Source organism: Triturus cristatus, chromosome 10 (genome assembly GCF_964204655.1).
Source record: "Triturus cristatus chromosome 10, aTriCri1.1, whole genome shotgun sequence".
NCBI classification, from domain to species: Eukaryota; Metazoa; Chordata; class Amphibia; order Caudata; family Salamandridae; genus Triturus; species Triturus cristatus.
The window spans coordinates 536,170,339-536,193,423 of NC_140593.1; the positions used below are offsets into that span (position 1 = coordinate 536,170,339).

A 23,085-nucleotide genomic window follows, 5' to 3' on the forward strand; every position below is an offset into this window, starting at 1 on the left:
CTTCCGCTTTTGGGGAGGACTGTTTTACAGTCTATGCACAGTAAGTGTATCTACAGCTATACATGCCATGATCGGAAACTGTTACTTATCTGTTCATAGCATGTAGCGCTTTAGATTCACATGCACCCATCCCCCTATATGGCCCTTTGGGGTCCGTTGCAGATACTCTTACCTTAATTCTTCACTTCGCATGGTCATCTCTTCTGTATCTCTATGCTTCATCTACATCTTCGCTCTCAATCTACTTAGGGATCGATGGCCATGTGCGTTACCTATAATAGGTGGAGTCACCACACCTTCTTCAAACAAAAACAATTTACACACGTCCGAGCCGAAGACTAGCAGGATTGTGCACAGCATGTGAATCTACAGCACTACATGGCATGAACAGATGTAACATTTTCCTTCATATGTACCCCTTATGCACCAGAGCAAGACTCCTTTTAAAAACAGCCCCACAGGACTCAAACTCAACCTTAAAATGCATGATGAACGTTTCCCTTTTCTAGCCTAGTTGAAAAGCCTCCTTTTTCATCTTAACTGTACATCCTCAATGTTTACTTCCCCTACTTGTAAAATATGGTGTTGTGGTCTTAAATTGTAGTACTTGCAGTGTTAAAAAGATTCAACATGAAATGAATGATGAATATGCACATGTAAAGCTATTGACGCTTAAGTTTTGGATTTGCTTGTTTCATTGTCATTTGCTAAAGTATTGGGTTAAATTACTTTTAATGTTTGTGGTTGAAAAGGAATTTAAGGAATGGTTCCTTTTTAAGCATCTGTTATTAGAACCTGATCATTTAAGTAAAGTTACTTAATTTTGGCTTCACCAATATCAGTCATCTTTTTTTACTTTATTAGCTAATCATAATTGCTGTTTTTGTTTTTCCAGCGACAGAAGTTGCGTGAGCGTATACTGCTGCAACAGCAAAACAAAAATGCCGGCCGTCAAGAAAGGGGGTTGGAGGATCCAACCACTTCTCCACAGACAGGTCCTACGCCAGTTTGGCAGCATGAGAATTTAAATCGACAAAATGAACTTTTCAGCAGACCCCCTCCGCCCTACCCTGGAAATAATCAGACTGCTATGCCACAAGGAAGTGAAAGATTTCTTATACCCCAAGGAAGTGAACGGTTCTCTGTGGCACAAACAAATGAAAGATTTGCTATGGGTCCCAAAGAGCAATGCGGGCCATTTCCTGTTAATGGCCAGTTAAACAGACCACTATTTGCAGCAGATATTTCTTCTGTAGGGCTGAGACCCCATGGCCAAAGGTATGCTAGAAATGCTGAAATATAGCTTTTGTCAGTTGATCCGATTTTTAGATGTTTTGTGCGTTTGATATTGCAAGACCATAATCAGTTACTTGGTCAGCGAGAGGTAGATTCTAATTGTTTTATGACAACTGTATAAGGCACTCCCAAGGTACCTAACTTTCATAGATTTTAATATTTTGTATAAGATAATTTTTCTGTCATCCAGAGCAGCTGTTAGCACGTTATGAAGCCTGAATCAATACTAGTGGCACATTATGCTTTTATTGAATTTGGGACTCCTCCACAGCCTGGGCCCCCATTTTGGCATAAACTTCCTCTTTACCAGGTTGCGTGATACTGTGCTAATTAACGCAGCAGTGGAACACTGAGTGTCTTGCAGCTTTATCTCCTTAGATGGCGCGTACTCATGCATAAAACATCTTCCATACCATAACAATATTGTGTGGATTTTCATTGACCAAGATATCCACAACATTTCAGACTAAAAGAATGTGTTGGGTAATTTCACATGATATATTGACTTGGTTTTAGTGGGCCCGTCCTCGGTCATAAAATTAATATATCTGCTTTTCAGGCAGATGTCCTTCGTTCCACTCATAAGCCAGGCTGCAGAGGTGGGCCTTTTGTCATTTTTACAAGCATTTGTCACAACATGATTTCAAGGGAAAGGAAAGGGCCTGCTTTGGAGACTACTCGCAATAAGGAAAGCAAACAAGAGATCAAGAGCTGGTTCTCCCCCAAGTAGATCAAGGCAGCAGTTGTAAACTTGAAAAATAAAAAAGCTCCAGGATCACGCCTCCTCCTTAACTAAATGTTAATGTGTCCCAGACTGATAAGCACAAATCATAGACTCTCTTCCATCACTGTATAGAAACTTGCTCCTTCCCGTACTCGTGGCTCAGGACCATCTTCCCAAACTACAAAAATATGGAAGTCTGCTGATACAAATTCAAACAGACCATCAGTCTAATAGGCACTAATGCCAAGATCTTCACCTGTATAATTCTGAAATATATAAATGAGTGGAAGATGACAAAGGTAATCTTTGTGTATTAAGGAGAATGCAGAGTCGTGCTCTGCATCGAACAAGCCTTCAGAATCCAACACCTGTTACCGAAATAAACCGACCAGAAGAAGGGCTGCCTCTGTGCCCCATTTCTGGAATTATAATCCGCATTTGTCCACATCGATAAACATTCTGATCAGATCTAGGAAGAAACAACATTAAACACTCTCATCATCTCACTTATTATACTCTTTTCAGATACGACTGCACAAGGGAAATATGGCCTAAACAGCCATCTGACTCAAAAATTCTCCATTAAATGTGGGGTCAAACAACAGTGTCTTCTGGTTCCGTTTTTTGGTTCAACAAATGCATAAATGATCTCCTGCATAAACTCATAAAACTTGATGTGCATGCAACGAAAATTCATAACATCTGTTTCTATCTTCCTCTAGTTCAGTATCTCTATCACTTACTCAAATGCTATAAAAAAGAAATTACACTTTCACGTTGAAATTTTCTGCTAAGCAAATAGCATCATGCTCAAAAAGGGAAGTGTAAAATCATGAAATAGAGACCTCAAAATTTGAAACCAATAGTTATACCTTGGGAGAGAACCAGTTGAAAGGGTACTGACCTGTACATATATGGGCTTAACCCTCGCTACATCACACTTTTGGAAACCTCAGATAGAGATGTCATCCAGAAAACAGAAGTGATACCAAGGGATATCACCCGATCTGCTTGCCACTTTGGAGGCAGGGTGCTGTCCTATGTCCCAGCCTTATCCCAGGGTAAAAAAATAAATAATCTCTTTTCACCTGACCAACTAAAGTATGTTCTACAATGGAGAACAACTTAGAGATTGGGGGATCACAGAGGAAACTGTGGTAATCCCTGCTTCAGATTCCACAATCCTTTCCATCGATAGCTCACTAAGCAGACTGCACATTTACACAGTTTGAGCTGCAATGCTGATGGAAACTCTTGAGCTATGTAGCCAGGCATTGCAAAGCATGCGTATTCCATTTGATCAACAAATGCTGGGAATAATTAATCAACTCTGATAACAAATTCACAAAAAAGAGCAAGTAGTGCAAGAAGCAAGGACATTGAATTTTCCACCTGAGATGTTTCTTGCCTGATGCTTTTCTCAAGGGACAGTGCCTTTCAAAACCTTACTGAAAAACAATACCTAGGACGTAACCAAAAAGAATGGCAATGAAAGGCAATAGGTGTAAAATGCACACAATGGATGGAGGCATTAGAACGTCAACAGCAGCAGCCACTTCTGACCCATATGCAAGGCACAGGACAGATGTTTTCTATAGTACGCCTAAATCTTCTGCAATAAAGCTACAAATGGCACAAGACTTTGCACCCAGACTGTCTGCAAGATAATTTCCATTGAAAACATCCTCCTCAAATGCGAATAGTAGACAAAGTGTAGGAGGACTTGCTTAAAGATCCTGATAAGGCAAATACACATACAAACCAAAAAAACACTCAAATTACTCCTCGTGGACTTCCAGGGCCCAAGTCCTAAGAAAAATAATGTAGGGACTAATTAGCGTATTTAATTCACAGTGAAATCACAGGAAGTAATGTCACAATAAGCACTATCATACCCATATAATATTCCATTTAGAAATGGGTATTGTTATTTTGGTTGCCCAGGTCCACCTCAAAGGATAAGGCCACAGCCTGCTAAATGCACAAATTAAATAAAATAATCATGTCATTAATCCCTGGTAACAGGACTCACAGCACTCAGGCTTAAAAAAAAGGTAGTGCATACACTTAAGAACAGGTCACATAAAACACAATAAAATACCACAACCATTTTTTTTTATTATTAAAGAGAACAATCTGTAAAATAAGATCAAAATGACAAAAATCTAGTAAGGGAAATCGGAGATATTAATTTTTCAAGATAGAATGGAAAATGGCATCAAAAATCACATGGAGCCAATTATATCTATGGAAGCAGTAGATCCGGACCCAGGCACAATTTGAGGCTGACCACATTGGAGCCCCGTTCAGATACTAGTGGATTGGTCCCGGTGGAAGTCAGAGAAGTTTGAATTTTTAATAAGTCCAAACATAGAAAGGGACGTGCCATTTTTTAGAACAAAAGTCCTGCTTGAGTGAACTGCTGCTGCAATTGTAGCTGCCACCGTGAAATCTAAGGCCGAATACTTGAAGCAAGTTACTCCTGAAGGAGCTATAAATCTTTAGCAATTTCTTGCTGAAAATTTTCTAAAACCCAAAACAGAAAGGAACCAAGTCGGATTTCTGAGCTGCTCGGAGCCTTGACCAGGACAAAGCTGAAATTCAGTTGGTCGCTATGTAACTGCCAGTTGTAGACTTTTCCCTAAAGGTCCCCCTGAAGCTGTAGATGGAAAGATTTTCAAAGTTTCCAGACTTTCTTCTGGAGCCTAAAAAACCACAGTAGTTTTTGCCTACGATACACAGGACCTCGAAGAGGGCAATTAGAGAATTGCAGCGTGTCAGGCAGAGGCCCACACCAAAGTCCAGTCCAGGTCCTGTTGCTGTCGGTAAGCAGGGCACTAAAAGTCCTCTAGCTGCTTGTTGTGTCCCTGTAACCACACAGGAGGTCAGTCAGCTGGTACTTAGGGTCCATTTGTTTTGTGCTAGGTGCAAGAGGGAGCAATTCCCGTTCTTCAGGGCTCCTCTCAGATTACAGACAGCAGGTCCAGTCCTCTTCTCTTCTTCCGCAGGTCCAGAAAGTGTTCTGTTGAAGGCTGAGTGAGAATCCTGCTTTGTAGGGTTAACCAGCCTGTGGGTTTGGAAGATTCCTGGGCAGTACCTGACCAATGATGTAAATGTCACCGGAAGCAGCCCTACCCACTTTCAGCAATTCTTGTTTGTCCTACTGCAAACAATCTCACAACCCCTCATTTCTAAACTCCAAGATGGGGGAAACCCTTGCCATCTAGTTCACAGCCTGTGTGCCAACCCAGAGTTGTGGCCAATGTAAGGAGCAGTCCAGTCCTCTGTGGTCACTCAAAACCAGTTCTGGCCATAGCTTTCCTTTGACTGGATTTGATGTCAGTGTTATTATGGGACAAAAGTTGGAGCTTTCCAAGTGTCAGCCAATATTTGATTGTGACCGGAAAGGCACCTTTATAGTTAATTACGTTCCTCAACACACCTCAGCTGGTCTTTCTGCCAAGGGAAAAAAACACCTTCCCACTCTCAGTGGCTATTGTCTCCACTCTGGGAACAGTTTTCACACCTATTCCTGGCCAGTGACAGTCTGGGCAGCTGCTCGAGATCTAGGCCGAGCAGTTGTTGGAGATCTAATGCAAATTGGCCTCCATCGCCTTCAGTCAAGGAAAACGTTATTAATTATAAAAATAAGTGTTTGAATGGGTCTGTAGCTAGTACAAGGCAGATGTTAACGAATAAAGTGTCTAATCTGTACTTTGACTTTTACGGCGTCACTAATGACAATGTTGCTTTGGGCCTACTTACAGGGGGAGCATGCCTTTTCTGTGGTAACACATGTTCTATCCTTTTTGGGCAGCAAGGTGTGCTAAGGGGTGACTTATTTAATATCAGGTTTTCCTACATGCCAAAAGGATGATTTAGATCTGAGCTGCAGGGTCAACGCTGCTGCTGTCCAGCCACACAAGTTAGGTCTGAAGCCATTATAGTGGATGGGATAATAGGTGCTACCGTTCATAAGTGACATTTAATTGTCCATGCCTTAGGTTTGTTTCTGCTCATTTTTATTTTTTTTGTTTTTTAATAAATCACTTGTAGGTTTTTTTTTTTTTTTACATCAGTGTTTAATTGAACTAAGAAATAACTGAAAGCACAGTATTTTTAAACAGACATGTGTAACCTATCAGAACCTCTTTAACTGAGTTTAGAGAGTAAACAATGTGCTGGATATAGGCGACTTGTATAAACACAGAAATTGTGCTCGAAAAAAAAGACGCTAGCAAGCACTCGACCGTGTCGCCATCTTTGAATAGTGAATCAGATGAAAACAAGCAATCTAGATTGGGATTGATTCATATAATTGCAAAGAAAATACAAATGGAAAAGCAAAACGGACAATTATATATTTTCACTTTGACTGATAACATCAGAGCTACTTTTCTTTTTCTTAACGCAGTTCTTGCTGTATGCCTGCTCTCGGGGGGTGGTTGTTTTATTAATTCAATACTCTCATGTGTGAAACCCTTGATTCACTCTGAAATAATGCCCCTAACGCCTCTTTGAACACTCATACTTAAGGTGATGTAGCCTGTGAAGGATTCCAAAATACGTATTATGTAGCCGTTTGTTTCATTTGTTACTCTTTTCTAATGCATGGTTAAATATTCTTTTCACACATTCATACCATCTAGTTAAACCAAAGTTAACTAAAATGTCATGAAGACAGTTGGTCTGAAAGAGGTTCTTTAAAAATGATGACAGTACTTGCCTTGATTTCCATCAACAATCACTGAGTAAGATGGCATTACATAGTGTACAATGGCTGTTGAGTAAGTTTGAGGAAGTTCAGATTTCACAATAATTGTTGAATATCAAAGAAACCGGATAGAAGGGAATTGGTTATCTGATGTATACTTCTAATCGCAAATTCCTCGCCTTGTGACTATTCATCCCTAGCGTCCGACTGGATCTGGAAATTTTAAAACAGTACGCCTGCATGCTTGCAGATAGCACCGAACAGCTACACACAGATGCCGCTTAGCTTCTCAAGTGGCTAGCGGAGCCACATTTAAGTGCCACCCATGTACTCCGATGTCAGTTTGTGTTCTTTCCACGCCTTAAGGCATGGATCCGGAGCTAGTCCTTGTTCTTTACTAGGCATCTTTCAGCAAAATGTTACCACTGTGCAAGGGAGAATTCCCCCCGCCCTCCCACCCACAAAAAGACAGCAGGGTTTAAGTCATGTAGGGACTGTCGCAAATAGATGTCCGTGACAGACCCTCACGAAGTATGACTTTGATGCCCAGGGCCTCTGACTGTGCTTAGATGAATCCCACATCTTAGGAGAAGCATAAAAAACCAAGCGGGAATATTCCCCTTTCTGCCATTCTCAAATTCCAGAGAGGGTGTGATGTCTCACTTCTAATCTTAATTAGAGCCGATCCAGAGTCTTGTCCTGATGCACCCCCTAGTTTCCAGGTCCATTGAGGACTTTGCAGCATGTGGAGGCATTTAAGGAGGCAATTCTGTGCATAGTTAGCACTTTAAAGGTTCCCTCTAGCGCCCAAATGATCCACAGTGGCCTCCAGTGGGACGTCCACCAGTGGGTCCACTGTCTGTGCCCCTTTAACCCACCTTGAGTTCAGCTCCAGATCTGGTGCCATCTTCGATTCTGTCGCCACCCGTGATGTTGGTTTCCTTTGCATCAATGCTGGTGTTGGTGGAGGAGGATTTGCAATCTGTCAGACAAATAATGACATCAACTGAGGCAGCACCCTTATTCCATCTGAGCGCAGTCATTCGACAACAATTCTGATACTTTGCCATTACCACACAGTAGGGCCCAGGCTTATCAAAATCTTTTTGACAGTGACTCAGATAAAAATAATTTTGATGAGGGGGATGATTTTGTCCACCAATTTAATGAGCAAAATTGTTATGAAGAACTACGAGATGTCAGTTGCCTTATACTGGGCCAGAATTTACCTTGTTTCTCCTCCAGCCCTGCCACCTAAGAAAGTTTCTCCTTCACTCTTGTTTTGAAGATGGTAGTTTTACCACGAGTGCTGCAGAACCGTAGTCTTAAATAACTTATTCGTTTATATCAAACATTTGATATAGTTTAAAGTAACATTGTGGTGAGTTCTTTGTTAGCATGTTTTGTGGTTTGGTGGCTTTTTGTATTTCTGTTTCACTGCATACTCTGAAATATATTTCCACAGATTCTTAGTTGCTGGTGAAATTTCACAGCCTCTGTATTACTGGATTATCAAAACATCGGGGTTAAATTTACTCTAAGCATTATCCTGAGTATGGTCTCACATAGTACTTAAAACAGAGACTGAAATGTGGAGACCTCTCCGCTACTTGCCTCTGCAATGTGCTTGTCAGCATATGAATGATCTCTTCACCACTGACTAATCACAAGACTTTTTACCTTATTGCAATAGTGGATCAATACTGATCTGACCCTACTATCGACTGTGTTATTTAGGACTATTATTAGTCACTCTAGTGTTGGGTGCTCGAAATTCTACAACCCTGACAAATTCTTTTTTTCTACTATTTCTTTTTTACTATATTTGTTCATTGAATTTTACAATATGCAATATTCATTGGACTATTGAATTAATCTATAAATAGTGCAGTGCACGATCTCCTTGTTAACATGTTATTTTTGTGTTAAGCTGAGAGCGGCATAAGTACTAGACGTGCAACTCCCCACTGTGGGGGTGAAGACCGGGGTACTTCAGTCTAGTCATGTGCCTACAGAACCGCTAATGCCATTCAACAAAGCCCTCACAGATATCCATTTGGGCACCTGGATGATACCATGTTTAGGACCGCTAGCCAAAAGGGAAGGTCACTCTATGCCATCAACCAGCACAAGGCGACCCTGACAACCTTACTCAACATCTCACATCAGAGAGTTTGGTAGTGCAGGCATCCACCCATAATGTTAATTGTAGCACCTTCTCCACCCCACCACCCCCGATGATTGTGAGTCTAAAAGGATAGAGACCTTTGGCAAGCATATCTCTTTTTTCACGAGCCTTGCTCTGCGGCCTGTAAACACCAGCTGTCTTCCATGCAGCTTCTCTCAGGCCCTATGGGACACAGTGGCCCAAGTTTTACTGGCAGTTCCAGACAACCTAAGGATATCCCTGATGCGAGCTATCCTTGATGAATGCGTCATAGCTAAATCTATAATTCGCTGCGGTTTGGAAACAACAGCCTACTTAGGTTGAGTGATGCCACTCAATGACTCTCGCCTTTCTGTCAAAAACGCAGATTCAGTCCTAGAACACTTTGAGGAGAGACAGCAATTTCACCTCCTCCAAGGCTGGTTCAATGGCTTTCAGTTTCACCAATGTCAAGCCCCTCTGTCAGGCCAGCAGACCTTCCAGCATTTCACATGGTTGAGGTCGTAGCTCACAAAGACCATGCCCAGGGCATTAAGGTCGACATGCAGCCCAGTCTTCCGCCCCTCCATCAGCTGCTGCCGCAAAACAGCTTGAGTGTCCTTCCTGTCAAACAGCCACCCTTTCGGAGGCAGGATCTGATATTTCCTCTGGGAGTGGCAAGCCAATACCTCGGACAAGTGGGTCCTCCAAATTGTACACCCATGCTATGCTGCCCCATTTCTTTCCACCTCACCGCACCTTCCGCCACCAACCGAGCATACCAATCTGGGAGAGAGACAAGTTAGTGATAGATTCCTTACCTTAGAATATCCCCAGGCGTCAGACTGGATCCAGAAACTTTTCGTCAGCTGTACCCCTGCGCGTCTGTAGCCGTCGTCGTGCCACTTCGCGTACGTCGCTGGCGTCATATTATCTGAGATGACGTCATGGGAGCTACTTAGACGCGCCCACACTCGCTGATGTCAGTTCTTTTTTTTTTTCGCGCCAGCAAGCGCAGATCCGAGAGAGAGCGGTACTCCTAGTTAATATTTTAACTTTATTTCTGAGACTTGTTTCTCTTGCTTGTCGAGTACTCTACTTCTGGTGCAGTGGAGATGCCGGGTTTAAGTCCTGTAGGGACTGCCGTCAGAACATGTCGGTGGCGGACCCGCATGATGTGTGTTTCTTCTGCCTGGGGCACGCCCATGACCCTGAGACGTGCCCTGGTTGTTGGGCCATGGCGCCGAAAGCTTTGCGGGAGCGTTCCTGAAAGTTGTTGGAGGCCCGGCAATCGGTTCCCCAACGCTCGAGGTCCCGCTCCCGTGAGAGGTTGAGGGACAGGTCGCGGGGCCGACACCACCGTTCGTCGGAATCGGGGACAGGTAAGTCAAAGCGCCATAAGAAGTCGAAGAAGCGACGTCGCTCTTCGTCTTCCCCTCACTTTGTCCACTTTCTTTCCGCCTCCGCACCCTTCAAGAGAGGAAGAGAGGCTCCACCGTCTGGACCCAAAACATGCGCTTTCATTCTATCTCAACCACACACAACAGTTGCGGGTGGATGACTAGCTCTTTGTTGGTTACGTAGGCGCCAAGAAAGGCCGAGTTGTGCACAAGCGAACTATCTCCCGATGGGTTGTCTTGTGCATTAAAGCCTATTGCTCTCTGGCTAAAAAGGAACCTCCGGTAGGGCTGCGTGCTCATTCTACCAGGGCCACAGCAGCTACTACAGCATTGGGACGCGGTGTCCCCCTGCAAGATATCCGGCAGGCAGCCACGTGGGCCTCGCTGCATAATTTCACTAAGCACTATTGCCTTGACAGTCCAGTCCGGAGAGACTGCTTCTTTGGCTGGTCGGTTCTCCGTGACTTTCTGGTGTGATTTCACTTCGCAGACCCTCCACCGGGGCTGGTATTGCTTGGGTATGTATTCTAAGGTAAGGAATCTATCACTAACGTGTCTCTTTCAGATGCACAAGTTACTTACTTGTGTAACAATATGTCTGTAAGAGACATTAGTTAGTGATAGATTCCTTACCGCCCGCCCATCCTCCCCGATCTGCGAACTGTTCTGTAGGGTTCAGTCACCCCTTTCAGGGTCCTAGTTCTATTGCACCAGTAGTCGGTCTCTGGCCAGGCTCTGCGTTCCTGTCGTGGAAAGTCGTGTACAGAACTGACAACAGCGTCTAAGTAGCTCCCATGACGCCATCTCAGCGACTAGGACGCCAGCGACGTACGCGGAGCCGCACGATGATGCCTATTGACGCGCAGGGGTACTGCTGGCGAAAACTTTCAGGATCCAGTCTGACGCCTGGTGATATTCTAAGGTAAGATACCCATCACTAACTAATGTCTCTTACAGATATATCGTTACACAAGTAACTTGCGCGTCTGTCCTGCAGACAGAAGGTCTGACCCTTTCGGTCAAAGGGACTATAGAAGATGGTTATGGTATCGAAAGTAGGAAGTGGGTGTTATGGAGGCCTTTGTCCTACTTTAGATCAAGCAACTTGCTGCAGAACGAAAAATTCAAGATCATGCTAGCCCACATCCTGTCAGCCTTTGACACCGGAGATGGGATGATGGGCTTGGATTTGTAGGATGCTTATTTCCATATCCCTGCCCTGTAGGCCCACAGGAGTGTCCTGTGGTTCACAGAGGACCTGGAGCAATTTCAGTTAGCAATGCTCCCTTTTACCTCACATGTGCCCCTTGGGTGTTCACAAAGAGATAGCAGTCATCTTGGCACACTTGGCGAGTTTTCTATGAATTTACTTTATTCTAGTTGTTGAGACAAACTTATGGCTTGGTGTGGCACCTACCAAACTGACCCACTACAAGCCAAGTTGTCTGACGTTTGCCCCTGGCCTGGCAAGGGCTTGCTTTGTGCACTGTTAAAGTCTGTCGGCTTTTTCGGATTTATTTCTGTTGCAGAATCTGCCTTCTTTATACAAGTTGCCTGCGCTTATGAGATATTTTTTAAAGGATTTCAATATTGATTTCCTCCTAAATCCTTTTGGATGCCATTGCGGGACTTAAATTCAGTGCTCACTTTTTTTTTGAAGTGCCCACCTTTTGAAACGCTGCATAGTTGCTTCTTGAGAGTTTTGAAGTTAAAATCACCATAACGTTGGCTTGATGTATGAGTGAGCTGCATGCTCTTTCTGTTAACCCACCATACACAGCATTCTTCCCAGCATAAGTTTGTGTTAAAGACCCAAGCTTCCTTTCTACTAAAAGTGGTCCCTCTATTTTAGGTCAGGCAGGCTATCACCCTTCTGGTGTTCTTTATTCCCCTGACCCCTTTGAGAAGGAGGAGATGCTCCATTGTTCGAAACAGAAGAGTGCACCAAGCTTTTAAATAATCTCACCGTAGAACATTGGGTGGATAATCAGCTCTTTGTGATTTTCTCCAAGGGAAAAAAAGGACATTATTCTCTGCATTTATATCTGCTAAGCACTGCGTAAGGAGTAGTCTACAAAAGGCTTGCAGGCTCGTTCTACCAGATCCAAATCTCTTACATGGGCGCCCTTAAACAGGTTCACAAAATACTACTGCTTCGAAAGCCAGGTTTGTCAAAAGGGGCTTTCGCCCACTTGGTCCTGCAGGACTTTTTGGGCTGAACCAATCCACAGACATACCACTTGGGGAGATACTGCAATTGTATCTATTCACGAGGTGATGAAAATGCAATTAGAAGTATCCATCAGAGGAACAAGTTACTTACCTTAGGGTAACTATCTTTCTGGTCAGTACTCTCTCACTTAGACTACCACCTCTCCTTTCTGTGAATTGTGCTCTTATTCCATCTAGAAAGGTCCTTATTTTGAGATCTGCACACTGGTCATGCCAGTCTTCGGGTAGTCTTTGTCTGAGGGAGCGGACAGCCCAACAAAACAACTAACATTGGCCCTCACGGGTGGTGCTTATGTATGACTCCATTTGCCACTTCCACAGAGGAACATCGCCGTGGACCTGCAAGGGCTCAGGAGTACTGCATTTTAGTCTTCTGATACACTGTGACACCTGGGGAATATCCACAAGATAGAGAATCTGCGATTAGATAGAGTATCGACCAGAAAGATTGTTAACAATGTTAAGTAACTTGTTCTTTGTTTTCTTTCCCGGATCCTCAGCCTATCAGCCTTAAGTCAATAGACCACCAGCTTGTGTTACAAGTAAATGCAGGTTCTTATAATTGAAAATATATTTTTTTCTTCCAGATTTGCCTTTACTGGTGGTGGATATCGTCTTGCACCAGGTCAGGAGCGTTTCTTTGGACCTTCACTACAAATGCAAGCACCTGGTGCTCCACAGCAGATACGACCATTGCCCTTTAATATGCCTAGACCTGTAAATAATTTACAAATGAATAACATTATTGGACACACTCCTCATTATCCACCACATGGTATGCCTGTTCAGCAGCACAACATATCAGGACAAGCATACATTGAATTGCGTCACAGACCGCCTGATGGAAGACCTAGACTTATCTTTCCACCTCCTGGTGCTAATGGATTAGAGACTGTTGCACACCATCAGAGACACATAGGTTTCATCCATCAGCAGGAGTTCCCAGGCCCTAGGCTAATGGAACAAATGCGACATAATCACAGTTTACCAGGTTCCATGCAGGTTTCTTTACATGTTGATCTTTTACCAGAATCCCATCAGAGTCAAATGCCTTCAAATCATCCACATGCCTTTCGTTCAGAAGATCATGAACATGTTGATACATTGTCTGATGTTCCGTTATCCCGGAACTTTCCTGCTGAAGCTGCTGGTGATGTACAGCTTTCTAACCAGGCAGCAGAAGGAGTGCAGGAGAAGCTTGACCCTGATGATCCCTCAGTGAAAGATTTAGATGTCAAAGACCTTGATGCAGTAGAAGTCAAAGATTTGGATGATGAAGATTTGGAGAATCTAAATCTGGACCCCGAAGATGGAAAGGGAGACGAGCTGGACACTTTGGATAATATAGAGACCAATGATCCCAACCTCGATGACCTTCTCAGATCAGAAGATTTTGACATAATTGCATACACTGCTGGAGAGCTTGATTTAGGAGACAAGAAAGGTATGTTTACTGAGGAATTAGATCTTAACGTTCCAGTAGATGAAAGATTGGATATGTCCAATAAAAGGGAAGAACCTAAAAAGAGTGAGCAGCGAAATAAGGTTGCTAATTCACCTGGTGGCCACTCTTCACAGCTAAAAATGGATGTCTCTGAATTAAAAACGGAAATGGTAACCCCAAATTCACAAGAAGAACGAAAACACAGAAAAGAGGAGAATGATTCAGGTGCAGCAAGTAACCCTCCTAGCCCTGAAACAGAGTTAAATCAGAAAACTGCTTCTGCCGAGTCTAGGATTCAGGAATCACCTGATGACCGGAATCCAGAAACTGCTAAAACTTGCCCAACTATTGTGCAAGGCCCTTCTTCGTTGACAACTGAAGGTGTAATAATGACAGGCAATGTCACTAGAACCACTGCAATTCTTACAGGTTTTGCATCTAATGAAATATCTGACAACTCTGAAACATACCCTTTGGGTTCGCCACAGTCTTTAACACCGGTACATTCAAATAAAATGTCCGTTGTCTCACAGACTGTAATTACCTCCCCAGGACAAACAAAGGAGCTTTCAACAAGCTCTAAGTTGACAATGGGACCAAGACCGAACCGTAACTTCTCTCAGGGAAAGACTGCAAATCCAGGTATTATGCCTGGCCAGTTACCTGGTCAGACATTTGGAACTGTGGAGCCTGCTAATCAGTCTACATCTGTGACAAATCTACTGGGCCCCAATGCGATGCCTGGTCCACAACAATTAATGCTACAGCAGAATCGAGAAAGGCCACTTCTTCTAGAAGAGCAACCACTTCTTTTGCAAGATCTATTGGATCAGGAGAGGCAAGAACAGCAGCAACAGAGACAGATGCAAGCTATGATACGCCAGCGTTCCGAGCCATTTTTCCCTAACATTGGTATGTATTTAATGCATATGCTACCAGGGAAATAGAATGGTCTTGAACTACTTCCTTATTGTCAGATACTTGTTTAGTGTATTTAGGCATATTTGAAGTGCTTGATACGTTATACTGTGTGCACTGTGATATATATTAACTTTTTTTTCTTCATCTCTTCAAAATTTAATTTCACACCAACATGAGCTATCATGTGTTTATGGAATGCAATAATAACATATCTGTTCAGTGCACTCATACTGTTTGCAATTGCATACTGCTTTAGACTTTGAAAAGCTCCTTGTAAGAACATTTAACCCGTTTACCAAAGTTGAATAACCTATGTTTGAGGCATATGAGCTGCAGATTACACACTAGGCATAGATCGCCATCTGGTGTTGGGCCCAGATGTTTGCACTTGTTTTTGTCCTGGAAAGTCTTAGGAAGTCACGAGATAGGTGACTCCTCCTTTGCATTATAGTGCGCATGGGCTCCATCCTCAGATTGTTTGTTTCCGCCATCGGGCTCGGATGTGTTTCTCGCGCTCCAGTTCGGAACCGTTACCGTTTTTTTCTTTCGACGCACAATCCTTCCCTTTTCAACGGCATTGTCACGTTTTCCCAATTCACGCGACTCTCAACAACTTCGAAGTCTTCGATTCCGGTCGTCGACGAAGGCCTTTGGGCCTACCTGGGACTTATCATCTGGCTCATGGAAAGGACGCCATTCAAAAAGTGTCCTCGATGTGGGTCGAAGTTTCCCCACACCGATCTGCATGAGGTGTACAACCTCTGCCTCTCACCGGAGCACAAGGTCAGAGATTGTCCAGCTTGCACCTCTTTCTGCTCCAAGAAGACGATTTGGGACCGACGAGCTAGAAGAACCATGGCTCGCTCTTCGTCTTCGATCCCCGACGATATCTTCCGAGAGGGCGTCGATGTCCAGAGCAGGGGCGGGTCGAAGAAGGCCTCGTCAGCGCCTCCGAAGCCGATGACATAACTCCAGCACAGAGGGTCGTGAGTACAGACGTCGACCCCAACCCCCCCCTCGACACCATCTAAAAAGGCTTCGGTCACACCTTCACCGTAGTGGGCCCATTTGCACACCGAGAGACTGCTTCCCATGCCCCGCCTCCGGGCCCGGTAAAGAAGCCTACTAAGCCTTCAGGTGACTCGGGCTCGAGTCAGCCTACCCTCGGTGCCGAAAAACATCCACAGGCACCAAAAAAGAAGCCGTCCTCTACCTCATCCACGCCGACCGTTGCTTCGACATCCAAGCACTTTGCGTCGAAGACTGGCACTGGCTCCTCGACACCGACAACACACTCAGAGCTGACCCAAAAAAACTGCCACCAAAGGGCCATGACTCCTATGCTTCGAAGCCAAAAGCACGGTTCCAAACCCAGAACCGCTACCGAGTCTGCACCGGAAAAAGCCTACGGAACTAACACCATCGGCACCGAAGGATCTGCCTCCCACAGAAGAAATGTTTCGCCCAGATCCTACCCAAAAAACTCTTGTAAAGGATCCTAAGACTGGCCACTTGATGCTTAGCTTCACGAAGCGACCACTAGATACGACTGCACCGGCTCCACCACCTAAAAAGAGATATTTTGCTACCTCTCCATTAAGGATCCCTTCTCCTCTTCCTCCTCCTTACCCCCCCCCCCCCCCACACCGCTCTCCTACACCATCCCCTACTCCAGTAGATGATAACACCTCGGATGATGCAGGGGGAGGTGCGGATGATCAACCACTAGGGGACCCTACTCCTGCTGGCTCCCCAGACCCCTGGGATGATTATAGCATCCCAGACTTCCCTTACATCCCACAAGAGGACATCTATCCCTCCAGGCCTTCCCCCCCATTGGACACTATCGGCTTTAACCAGCTCCTCCACAGAGCTGCCCAGTACCACGGGGTTGACCTACACGCAGACCCCGTGGAGGAAGATTTTCTCATGGACACTTTTGACACCACACAAAAGTCCACCTCAATTTTACCCATGCTTAAGGGGGTCATTAAGCATGCACCAGAGGTCTTTAAAGACCCGGTCAGGGCTCGAGTCATCAACCCTAGGATGGAAAAAAAGGATAAGGCCGCCCCTACTGATCCAGCCTACATTAAAGGCCCTGCACCACTAGACTCCCTTGTAGTCACCAATGCGTGAAAAAGAGCCAATTCCCAATCATCAGGTGACACACCACCACCAGATAAGGAGTCTACACTCCTGGATGCCTCTGGCAAACAAACGGCATCACAGGCGGCAAACGTATGGCGCATTGCCAATACTCAAGCGCTGTTAGCTAGGTATGACAGGGCACATTATGATGAGCTTGAGTCCATAATGCAGCACCTCCCAGACAGGTATAAAAATAGGGCCAATGAACTCATACAAGAAGGTAAAACCATTACTAACACCTCCATCCGTTGTGCCTTAGATGTAGCAGATACCGCCTCAAAGGCAATAAACACCAGTGTCCTTCTGCATAGGCATGCCTGGCTATGCATTTCAGGTTCAAACCCGAAGTCCAGAGTTCATTCTCAATCAACCATTCGATGAGCAACACCTATTTGGCCCTAATGTTGACGTATACCTTGAAAAAATGAAGAAGGATACGACACAGCTAAATCTATGGGAGCCTTGCAGTCGCAAGCTCCCAGACGTTCCTTTCGTCGCTCATCCTTCAGAAGCATCCCCAGAGGCTACTCCTCGGATAGCCCCTCCACTTCTTACAAGGCTGCCACGCAATCCACATTTACTAGAGGTTACCACAGAGGTGGTTACAGGGGGAAAAACAACAAAGACAGGCAAAACCAACAACTCCCGCTCTGCCTCTACCCCCACCCAATGACTTCCCTTCACTTCCCCCAGACCATTCCACTCCAGTTGGGGGAAGACTCCAACAATTCCTTCCTGTTTGGACCAGCATCACCTCAGACAGGTGGGTGCAACATATAATTCAATCCGGTTACTGTCTCGAACTAACATCTACCCCCCAAACATACCACCCAAACAGCGTCCAATATCACAAGAACATTTGTTACTGCTAAAGCAGGAGGTAATCTCCCTCCTACAAAAAAGTGCAATAGAACCAGTTCCCCTGCACCAACAAAACAAGGGAGTTTACTCCCTGTATTTCTCATACCAAAGAAGGACGGCTCTCTAAGTCCTATTCTAGACCTCAGACCCCTAAACCTATACATACACTCAGACCATTTCCACATGATCACACTCCAACAGGTCCTTCCTCTGCTTTCACAGGGCGACTTCCTTGCTACTCTAGACCTCAAGGACTCTTATTTCCACATTCCCATTCACGCCGCTCACAGGAAGTATCTCAGATTCGTAATGGACGGTCAGCAGTATCAATTCAAAGTACTCCCATTTGGAGTCACAACAGCACCACAAGTGTTTACCAAGTGCCTAGCAGTGGTCGCAGCACACCTAAGAAGACCGCACATTCACGTCTTCCCATTTCTGATGGATACATCTGCCAGTGGATTCCTCACCTTGTGAATATCCCCTGCGCCAGCAACATTCGGAAACTTTTGTAGCAGTCCACGCCGATGGGGTCGAAGATGACGTCACAGAGACACGGCTCCGCTCGCGACTCCACTGACGTCACCGGCTCCATAAGAAGACCTCCTCGGCGTGATGACGTCAGTTCCCTTTTTTCCGCGCCGACGACGCCAACGGATTTCGGGAATCGTTACTGGTAGCTTTACCTGTTACTTTGTGTTTATTCCGAAGTTTCTCTGTCTTTCTTCGAGAATGTCGGCAAGGAAGTCTGGTTTCAAGCCTTGCCATGAATGTGGCAAACACATGTCCATCACTGACCCGCATGACGACTGCGTTTGGTGTTTGTCATCGGACCACGATGTTGAAGGATGTTCGTGTTGCAGGAAGATGAGCTCAAAGGCTCTTAAGGAAAGAGAGGCAAAGCTCTTTATCGCCCGGATGAAGAGAATTGGAGAAAAGAGGTAGAAGAAGATCCAGGTCGAGGTCGAGGTCGGCTTCCAAGTCGACGTCGGGACATGCTTCAAAGAGCAAGAAGCATAAGAAGAAAAGGAGGCATTCGTCTCATCACAAGGCCTCGACGTCGAAGTCTAAATCGCCTGCTCGGCGTCGTCGAAGAGAGTCAGTGTCTCCTTCTCCTGTTCCGGCTTCGCCTCCTGTTCCATCTTCTCCTGTGTTTTCTCCGGCTCCGGCTGATTCGCCGGTGCCGGCGTCCTCTCCGGCGCCGATGGCTTCTCCAGGTCCTGCAGGTCCTTCGGCTCCGTCTCCGACTCCGGCCCAGGATGAGGATGATCAGGCTCCGGGTGAGTCTGTGACGCCGCAAGTTCCACCGTCGGCGCCGGCAGGCCCGAGTCCGGTGTTACCTGACCAGTATCCAGCTTTCCCTAATCCAGGTCAGGACCCCTCGCAGTATCTCAATGCGATGTATGGGGTGTTCTCACGGGCCATGTATTCCTCTGGTGCACCTATGGGTCCGATGGCTTTTAATCTGGGAGTGCCGCAGGTTTATCCTCAAGCACCGTTTATGCCTTTCTTCCCAGCGACGCCGTCTTGGCAGATGCCGGCGCCGAAAACATCGACGCCGCTTCCCTCTTCACCGGTGCCGACTCGACCTCGTTCGACGCCGGCTGCTCCAGCTGATCCGCGTTCGACGCCTCTGCCGGCGCCGTCGGATTCGATCACGGCGCCGCCGACGCCGCAGGTGCGGATCCGTTCCAGGAGAGAGGCGCAGAGAGTGCTGGAGGAGAGGAGCTATCTTATGGATGAGGCTGAAGAGGGAGAATTTGTCGAATCCGATGAGGTGTTTGACGAATTGAAGGAGGCAAGTGGGTTGGATTTGTCTCCGGAGTGGGAGATCACTCCTCCTTCAGATGAACCTTCTAAAGACGCGGCTCCTTATCATGCTGTGATAAGAAAGGCTGCAGAGTTGTTGGACCTTCAATTGCCATCTGTTGAGTTCAAGTCTAATATCTTGACTGAGGTGTTGCACTCTCCAACTGCGGTGTCAGAGCCGCTGTTGCCTTTTAATGAAGCAATATTGGAGCCTGTGTTGGATGTGTGGCGCAAGCCTTTTTCGGCTCCTGCGGTGTCCAAGGTGGTTGCAAGGAGATATAGGGTGGCTCCGGGGGATCCTGAGTTTTTGTCATCACACCCTTCACCTGAAAGTCTGGTCGTTCAGGCTGCTTGTTCTGGACGTTCAAAAGGTGCGTTTCCTCAGGTCCCAGGGGACAGAGAGGCCAAGAAGGTGGACCAATCGGCCAAGAAAGTCTTTTCTTCAGCCAGTATGGCATTAAAGTCTTCTAATGCGACTTGTTTATTGGGGCGCTATATCCATGCGCTTATGGATTCAGCTAAAAAGTTGGCACCGAAGCTGTCGGAGGTGGATAGGGCAGGCTTCAGTGAAGTACTGTCGGATGCCCAGGCGGCTGCTCGCCAGGTTATACAGAGTGGCTTGGATACAGCAGACTCAGTTGCCAGGGTCATGGGGTCTTCAGTTGCCACCAGGAGGGGAGCATGGCTTAAGTCCTCCGAATTTTCTTCGGATGTCCAGTCGACCTTGTTGGACTTACCTTTTGATGGGTCTGGTCTGTTCGGGAAGAAGGCTGATGCTGCTCTCGAGCGCTTCAAAGAAAGTAAGGCTACGGCTAGGTCGTTGGGCCTTCAATCCCAGCCGAGAGGTACTTTCAAGAGGTACAGAGGTTTTGGAAGGGCGAGTTTTCGTTCTTATAGACCAGCCCAGCAGCAGCAGCAGCAGCAGCAGCAAAGCTCCAAGGGATATAGAGGAAGGCTTAGGGGTCGCTCACGTGGCCGTCAACTCTCCTCCTCCTCTTCCTCTTCCTCAGCCCCTCCCACCACCGCAAAACAGCCCTAGATTCGACATTCCGGATCATGCTGGTCCTGTGGGGGGCCGGCTTACCCATTTTCTACAAGATTGGGAATCGGTTACTACAGACCTTTGGGTTCTGGATCTTGTAGAAAATGGGTACGCCCTTCCCTTTCGGGAATTCCCTCCAGTTTACCCTCCTTGCCAAGGTGCTTGCTCGGAGGACCACCTTCTTCTCCTGCAGGAAGAAGTCCTGAAGTTGTTTCAGAAAGGGGCGATAGAGGTGGTTCCGGAGCAGGAGAGGGGTCAGGGATGCTACTCCCGGTATTTTCTGATCCCGAAGAAGGACGGCAGATTGCGTCCGATACTAGACCTCAGAATCCTGAACTTTTACCTGAAACAGGAAAAGTTCAAGATGCTCACCCTTGCGCAGGTTCTTCAGGCGCTGAATCAGGAGGACTGGATGGTGTCGCTCGACTTGCAGGATGCGTATTTTCACATCCCCATTCTGAAGTCGCACAGGAAGTATCTCCGTTTCACGGTAGGGTCGCAACATTATCAGTTTGCGGTCCTTCCGTTTGGTCTTACTTCGGCACCTCGAGTCTTCACAAAGGTGATGGCAGTGGTGGCAGCCCATCTCAGAAGATCGGGAATTTCGGTTTTCCCTTATTTGGACGACTGGCTGATCAAGGCGGAGTCGTCGGAGAAGGTGCTGTGTCATCTGCAGGATACAACTCGGCTGTTGTACAGATTGGGTTTTTCGATCAACGTGCCCAAGTCTCACCTGGTGCCCTCTCAGCGCAACCTGTTCATAGGTGCGGTACTGGACACTACTGTGTGTCGAGCATTCCCTCCTCCTCAAAGGATTCTCGACATACAGGAAATGATTCCTTTGTTTTTCAGCGGAGCGGTTGTTCCAGTTCTGAAGGTCCTTCGCCTGCTCGGTCTGTTCGCTTCCTGCATACTGTTGGTCAACCATGCACGCTGGCACATGAGGGCGCTCCAGTGGTGCCTCCGCAAGCAGTGGTATCAGCACAAGGGAGATCTCAGGGAGTCTGTGAGGATCTCCAGAGAAGCTGCAGCGGAGATGTCTTGGTGGAGCGTGGAGGGCAATCTATACCAAGGGAAGCCCTTCCATCTACCTCCATCGGTGGCCACGGTGATAACGGATGCATCCACCTTAGGGTGGGGTGCTCATCTGGGGGATCTGGAGATCAAGGGTCTTTGGTCTCCAGAGGAAAGGTTGCTTCACATCAACCTTCTGGAGTTACGGGCGATACGCTTGGCGCTCAAGGCCTTCCTCCCTTCCCTTCGCGGTCAGTCTGTTCAGGTTCTGACGGACAACACTACCGCGATGTGGTATATAAACAAGCAGGGAGGAGTGGGGTCTCTTTGTCTGTGCAGAGAGGCCCTGCGTCTATGGTCCTGGGCTCAGGACCATCGGATTTGTCTGATGGCAAATCATCTGGCCGGGGTGCTGAACGTTCGTGCGGACAGTCTCAGTCGGCAGTTCTCTGCCGACCACGAGTGGAGGCTCCATCCGGAGGTAGTTCGTCACGTCTTTCGGACGTGGGGAACTCCTCGGGTGGATCTGTTTGCCACTTTCGAGAACGCGCACTGCCTGTCATTCTGCAGTCTCCAGTATCCGATGCAGGGGGCGTTGGGAGACGCGTTTCAGTTGAGTTGGGGCTCACGACTCCTTTACGCGTTTCCTCCCATACCCTTGATTCCTCGGGTTCTGAGGAAAATTCGCCAAGACCGGGCCCAAGTTATATTGATCGCCCCGGATTGGCCAAGGAGGGTGTGGTATACAGATCTTCTCCACCTCTCCTCGTGCCCTCCGCTCCGTCTCCCTCGCAGGGCAGACCTCCTCTCGCAGTCGGAGGGGCAGGTTCTACACCCCCACCTCCAGAGCTTACACCTTCATGCCTGGAGATTGAACGGGGCAACCTGAATTCTTTTTCTCTCCCGCCGGATGTGGTGGACGTTATTTTATCGGCCAGGCGACACTCCACCAAATCCATATACTCCTATAGATGGTCTAAATTCGTTCTCTGGTGTGGAGAGAGGTCAATTGATCCCTTGAAGGCTCGTTTGTCTAACATTCTGCAGTTTGCTCTTTCTCTTGCCCAGCAGGGCTTTGCTGTGGCCACTGTAAAGGGATATTTATCGGCTTTGTCGGCTTTCCTATGCCTGCCGGATCAGCCGTCCTTATTTAAGTCACCTATTGTGCTTAGGTTTCTCAAGGGCCTTACGAATAAATTTCCTCCTACTCCCTTTATTGTACCTCAGTGGGACTTAAACCTTGTACTGACTTATCTTTTGGCTCTCCTTTCGAGCCCTTACATAAGTGTCCCTTGAGATTGTTGTCTTTTAAGACGGTTTTCCTCGTTGCA

At 46.4% G+C, this 23,085-nt stretch overlaps 1 protein-coding gene across 9 annotated transcripts in view; it reads left to right on the forward strand.

Moving 5' to 3' along the window:
• The window catches only part of KMT2C (lysine methyltransferase 2C), a 1,736,691-nt gene that overhangs the window by 1,163,751 nt on the left and 549,855 nt on the right, over positions 1 to 23,085 (forward strand). For all 9 annotated transcript variants that reach the window (XM_085632007.1, XM_085632012.1, XM_085632004.1 and 6 more), the window contains 2 exons: positions 896 to 1,278; positions 13,100 to 14,868. In XM_085632007.1, coding sequence (XP_085488133.1) covers positions 896 to 1,278; positions 13,100 to 14,868 — 2,152 coding nt within the window. The remainder of the gene's footprint in view (positions 1 to 895; positions 1,279 to 13,099; positions 14,869 to 23,085) is intronic.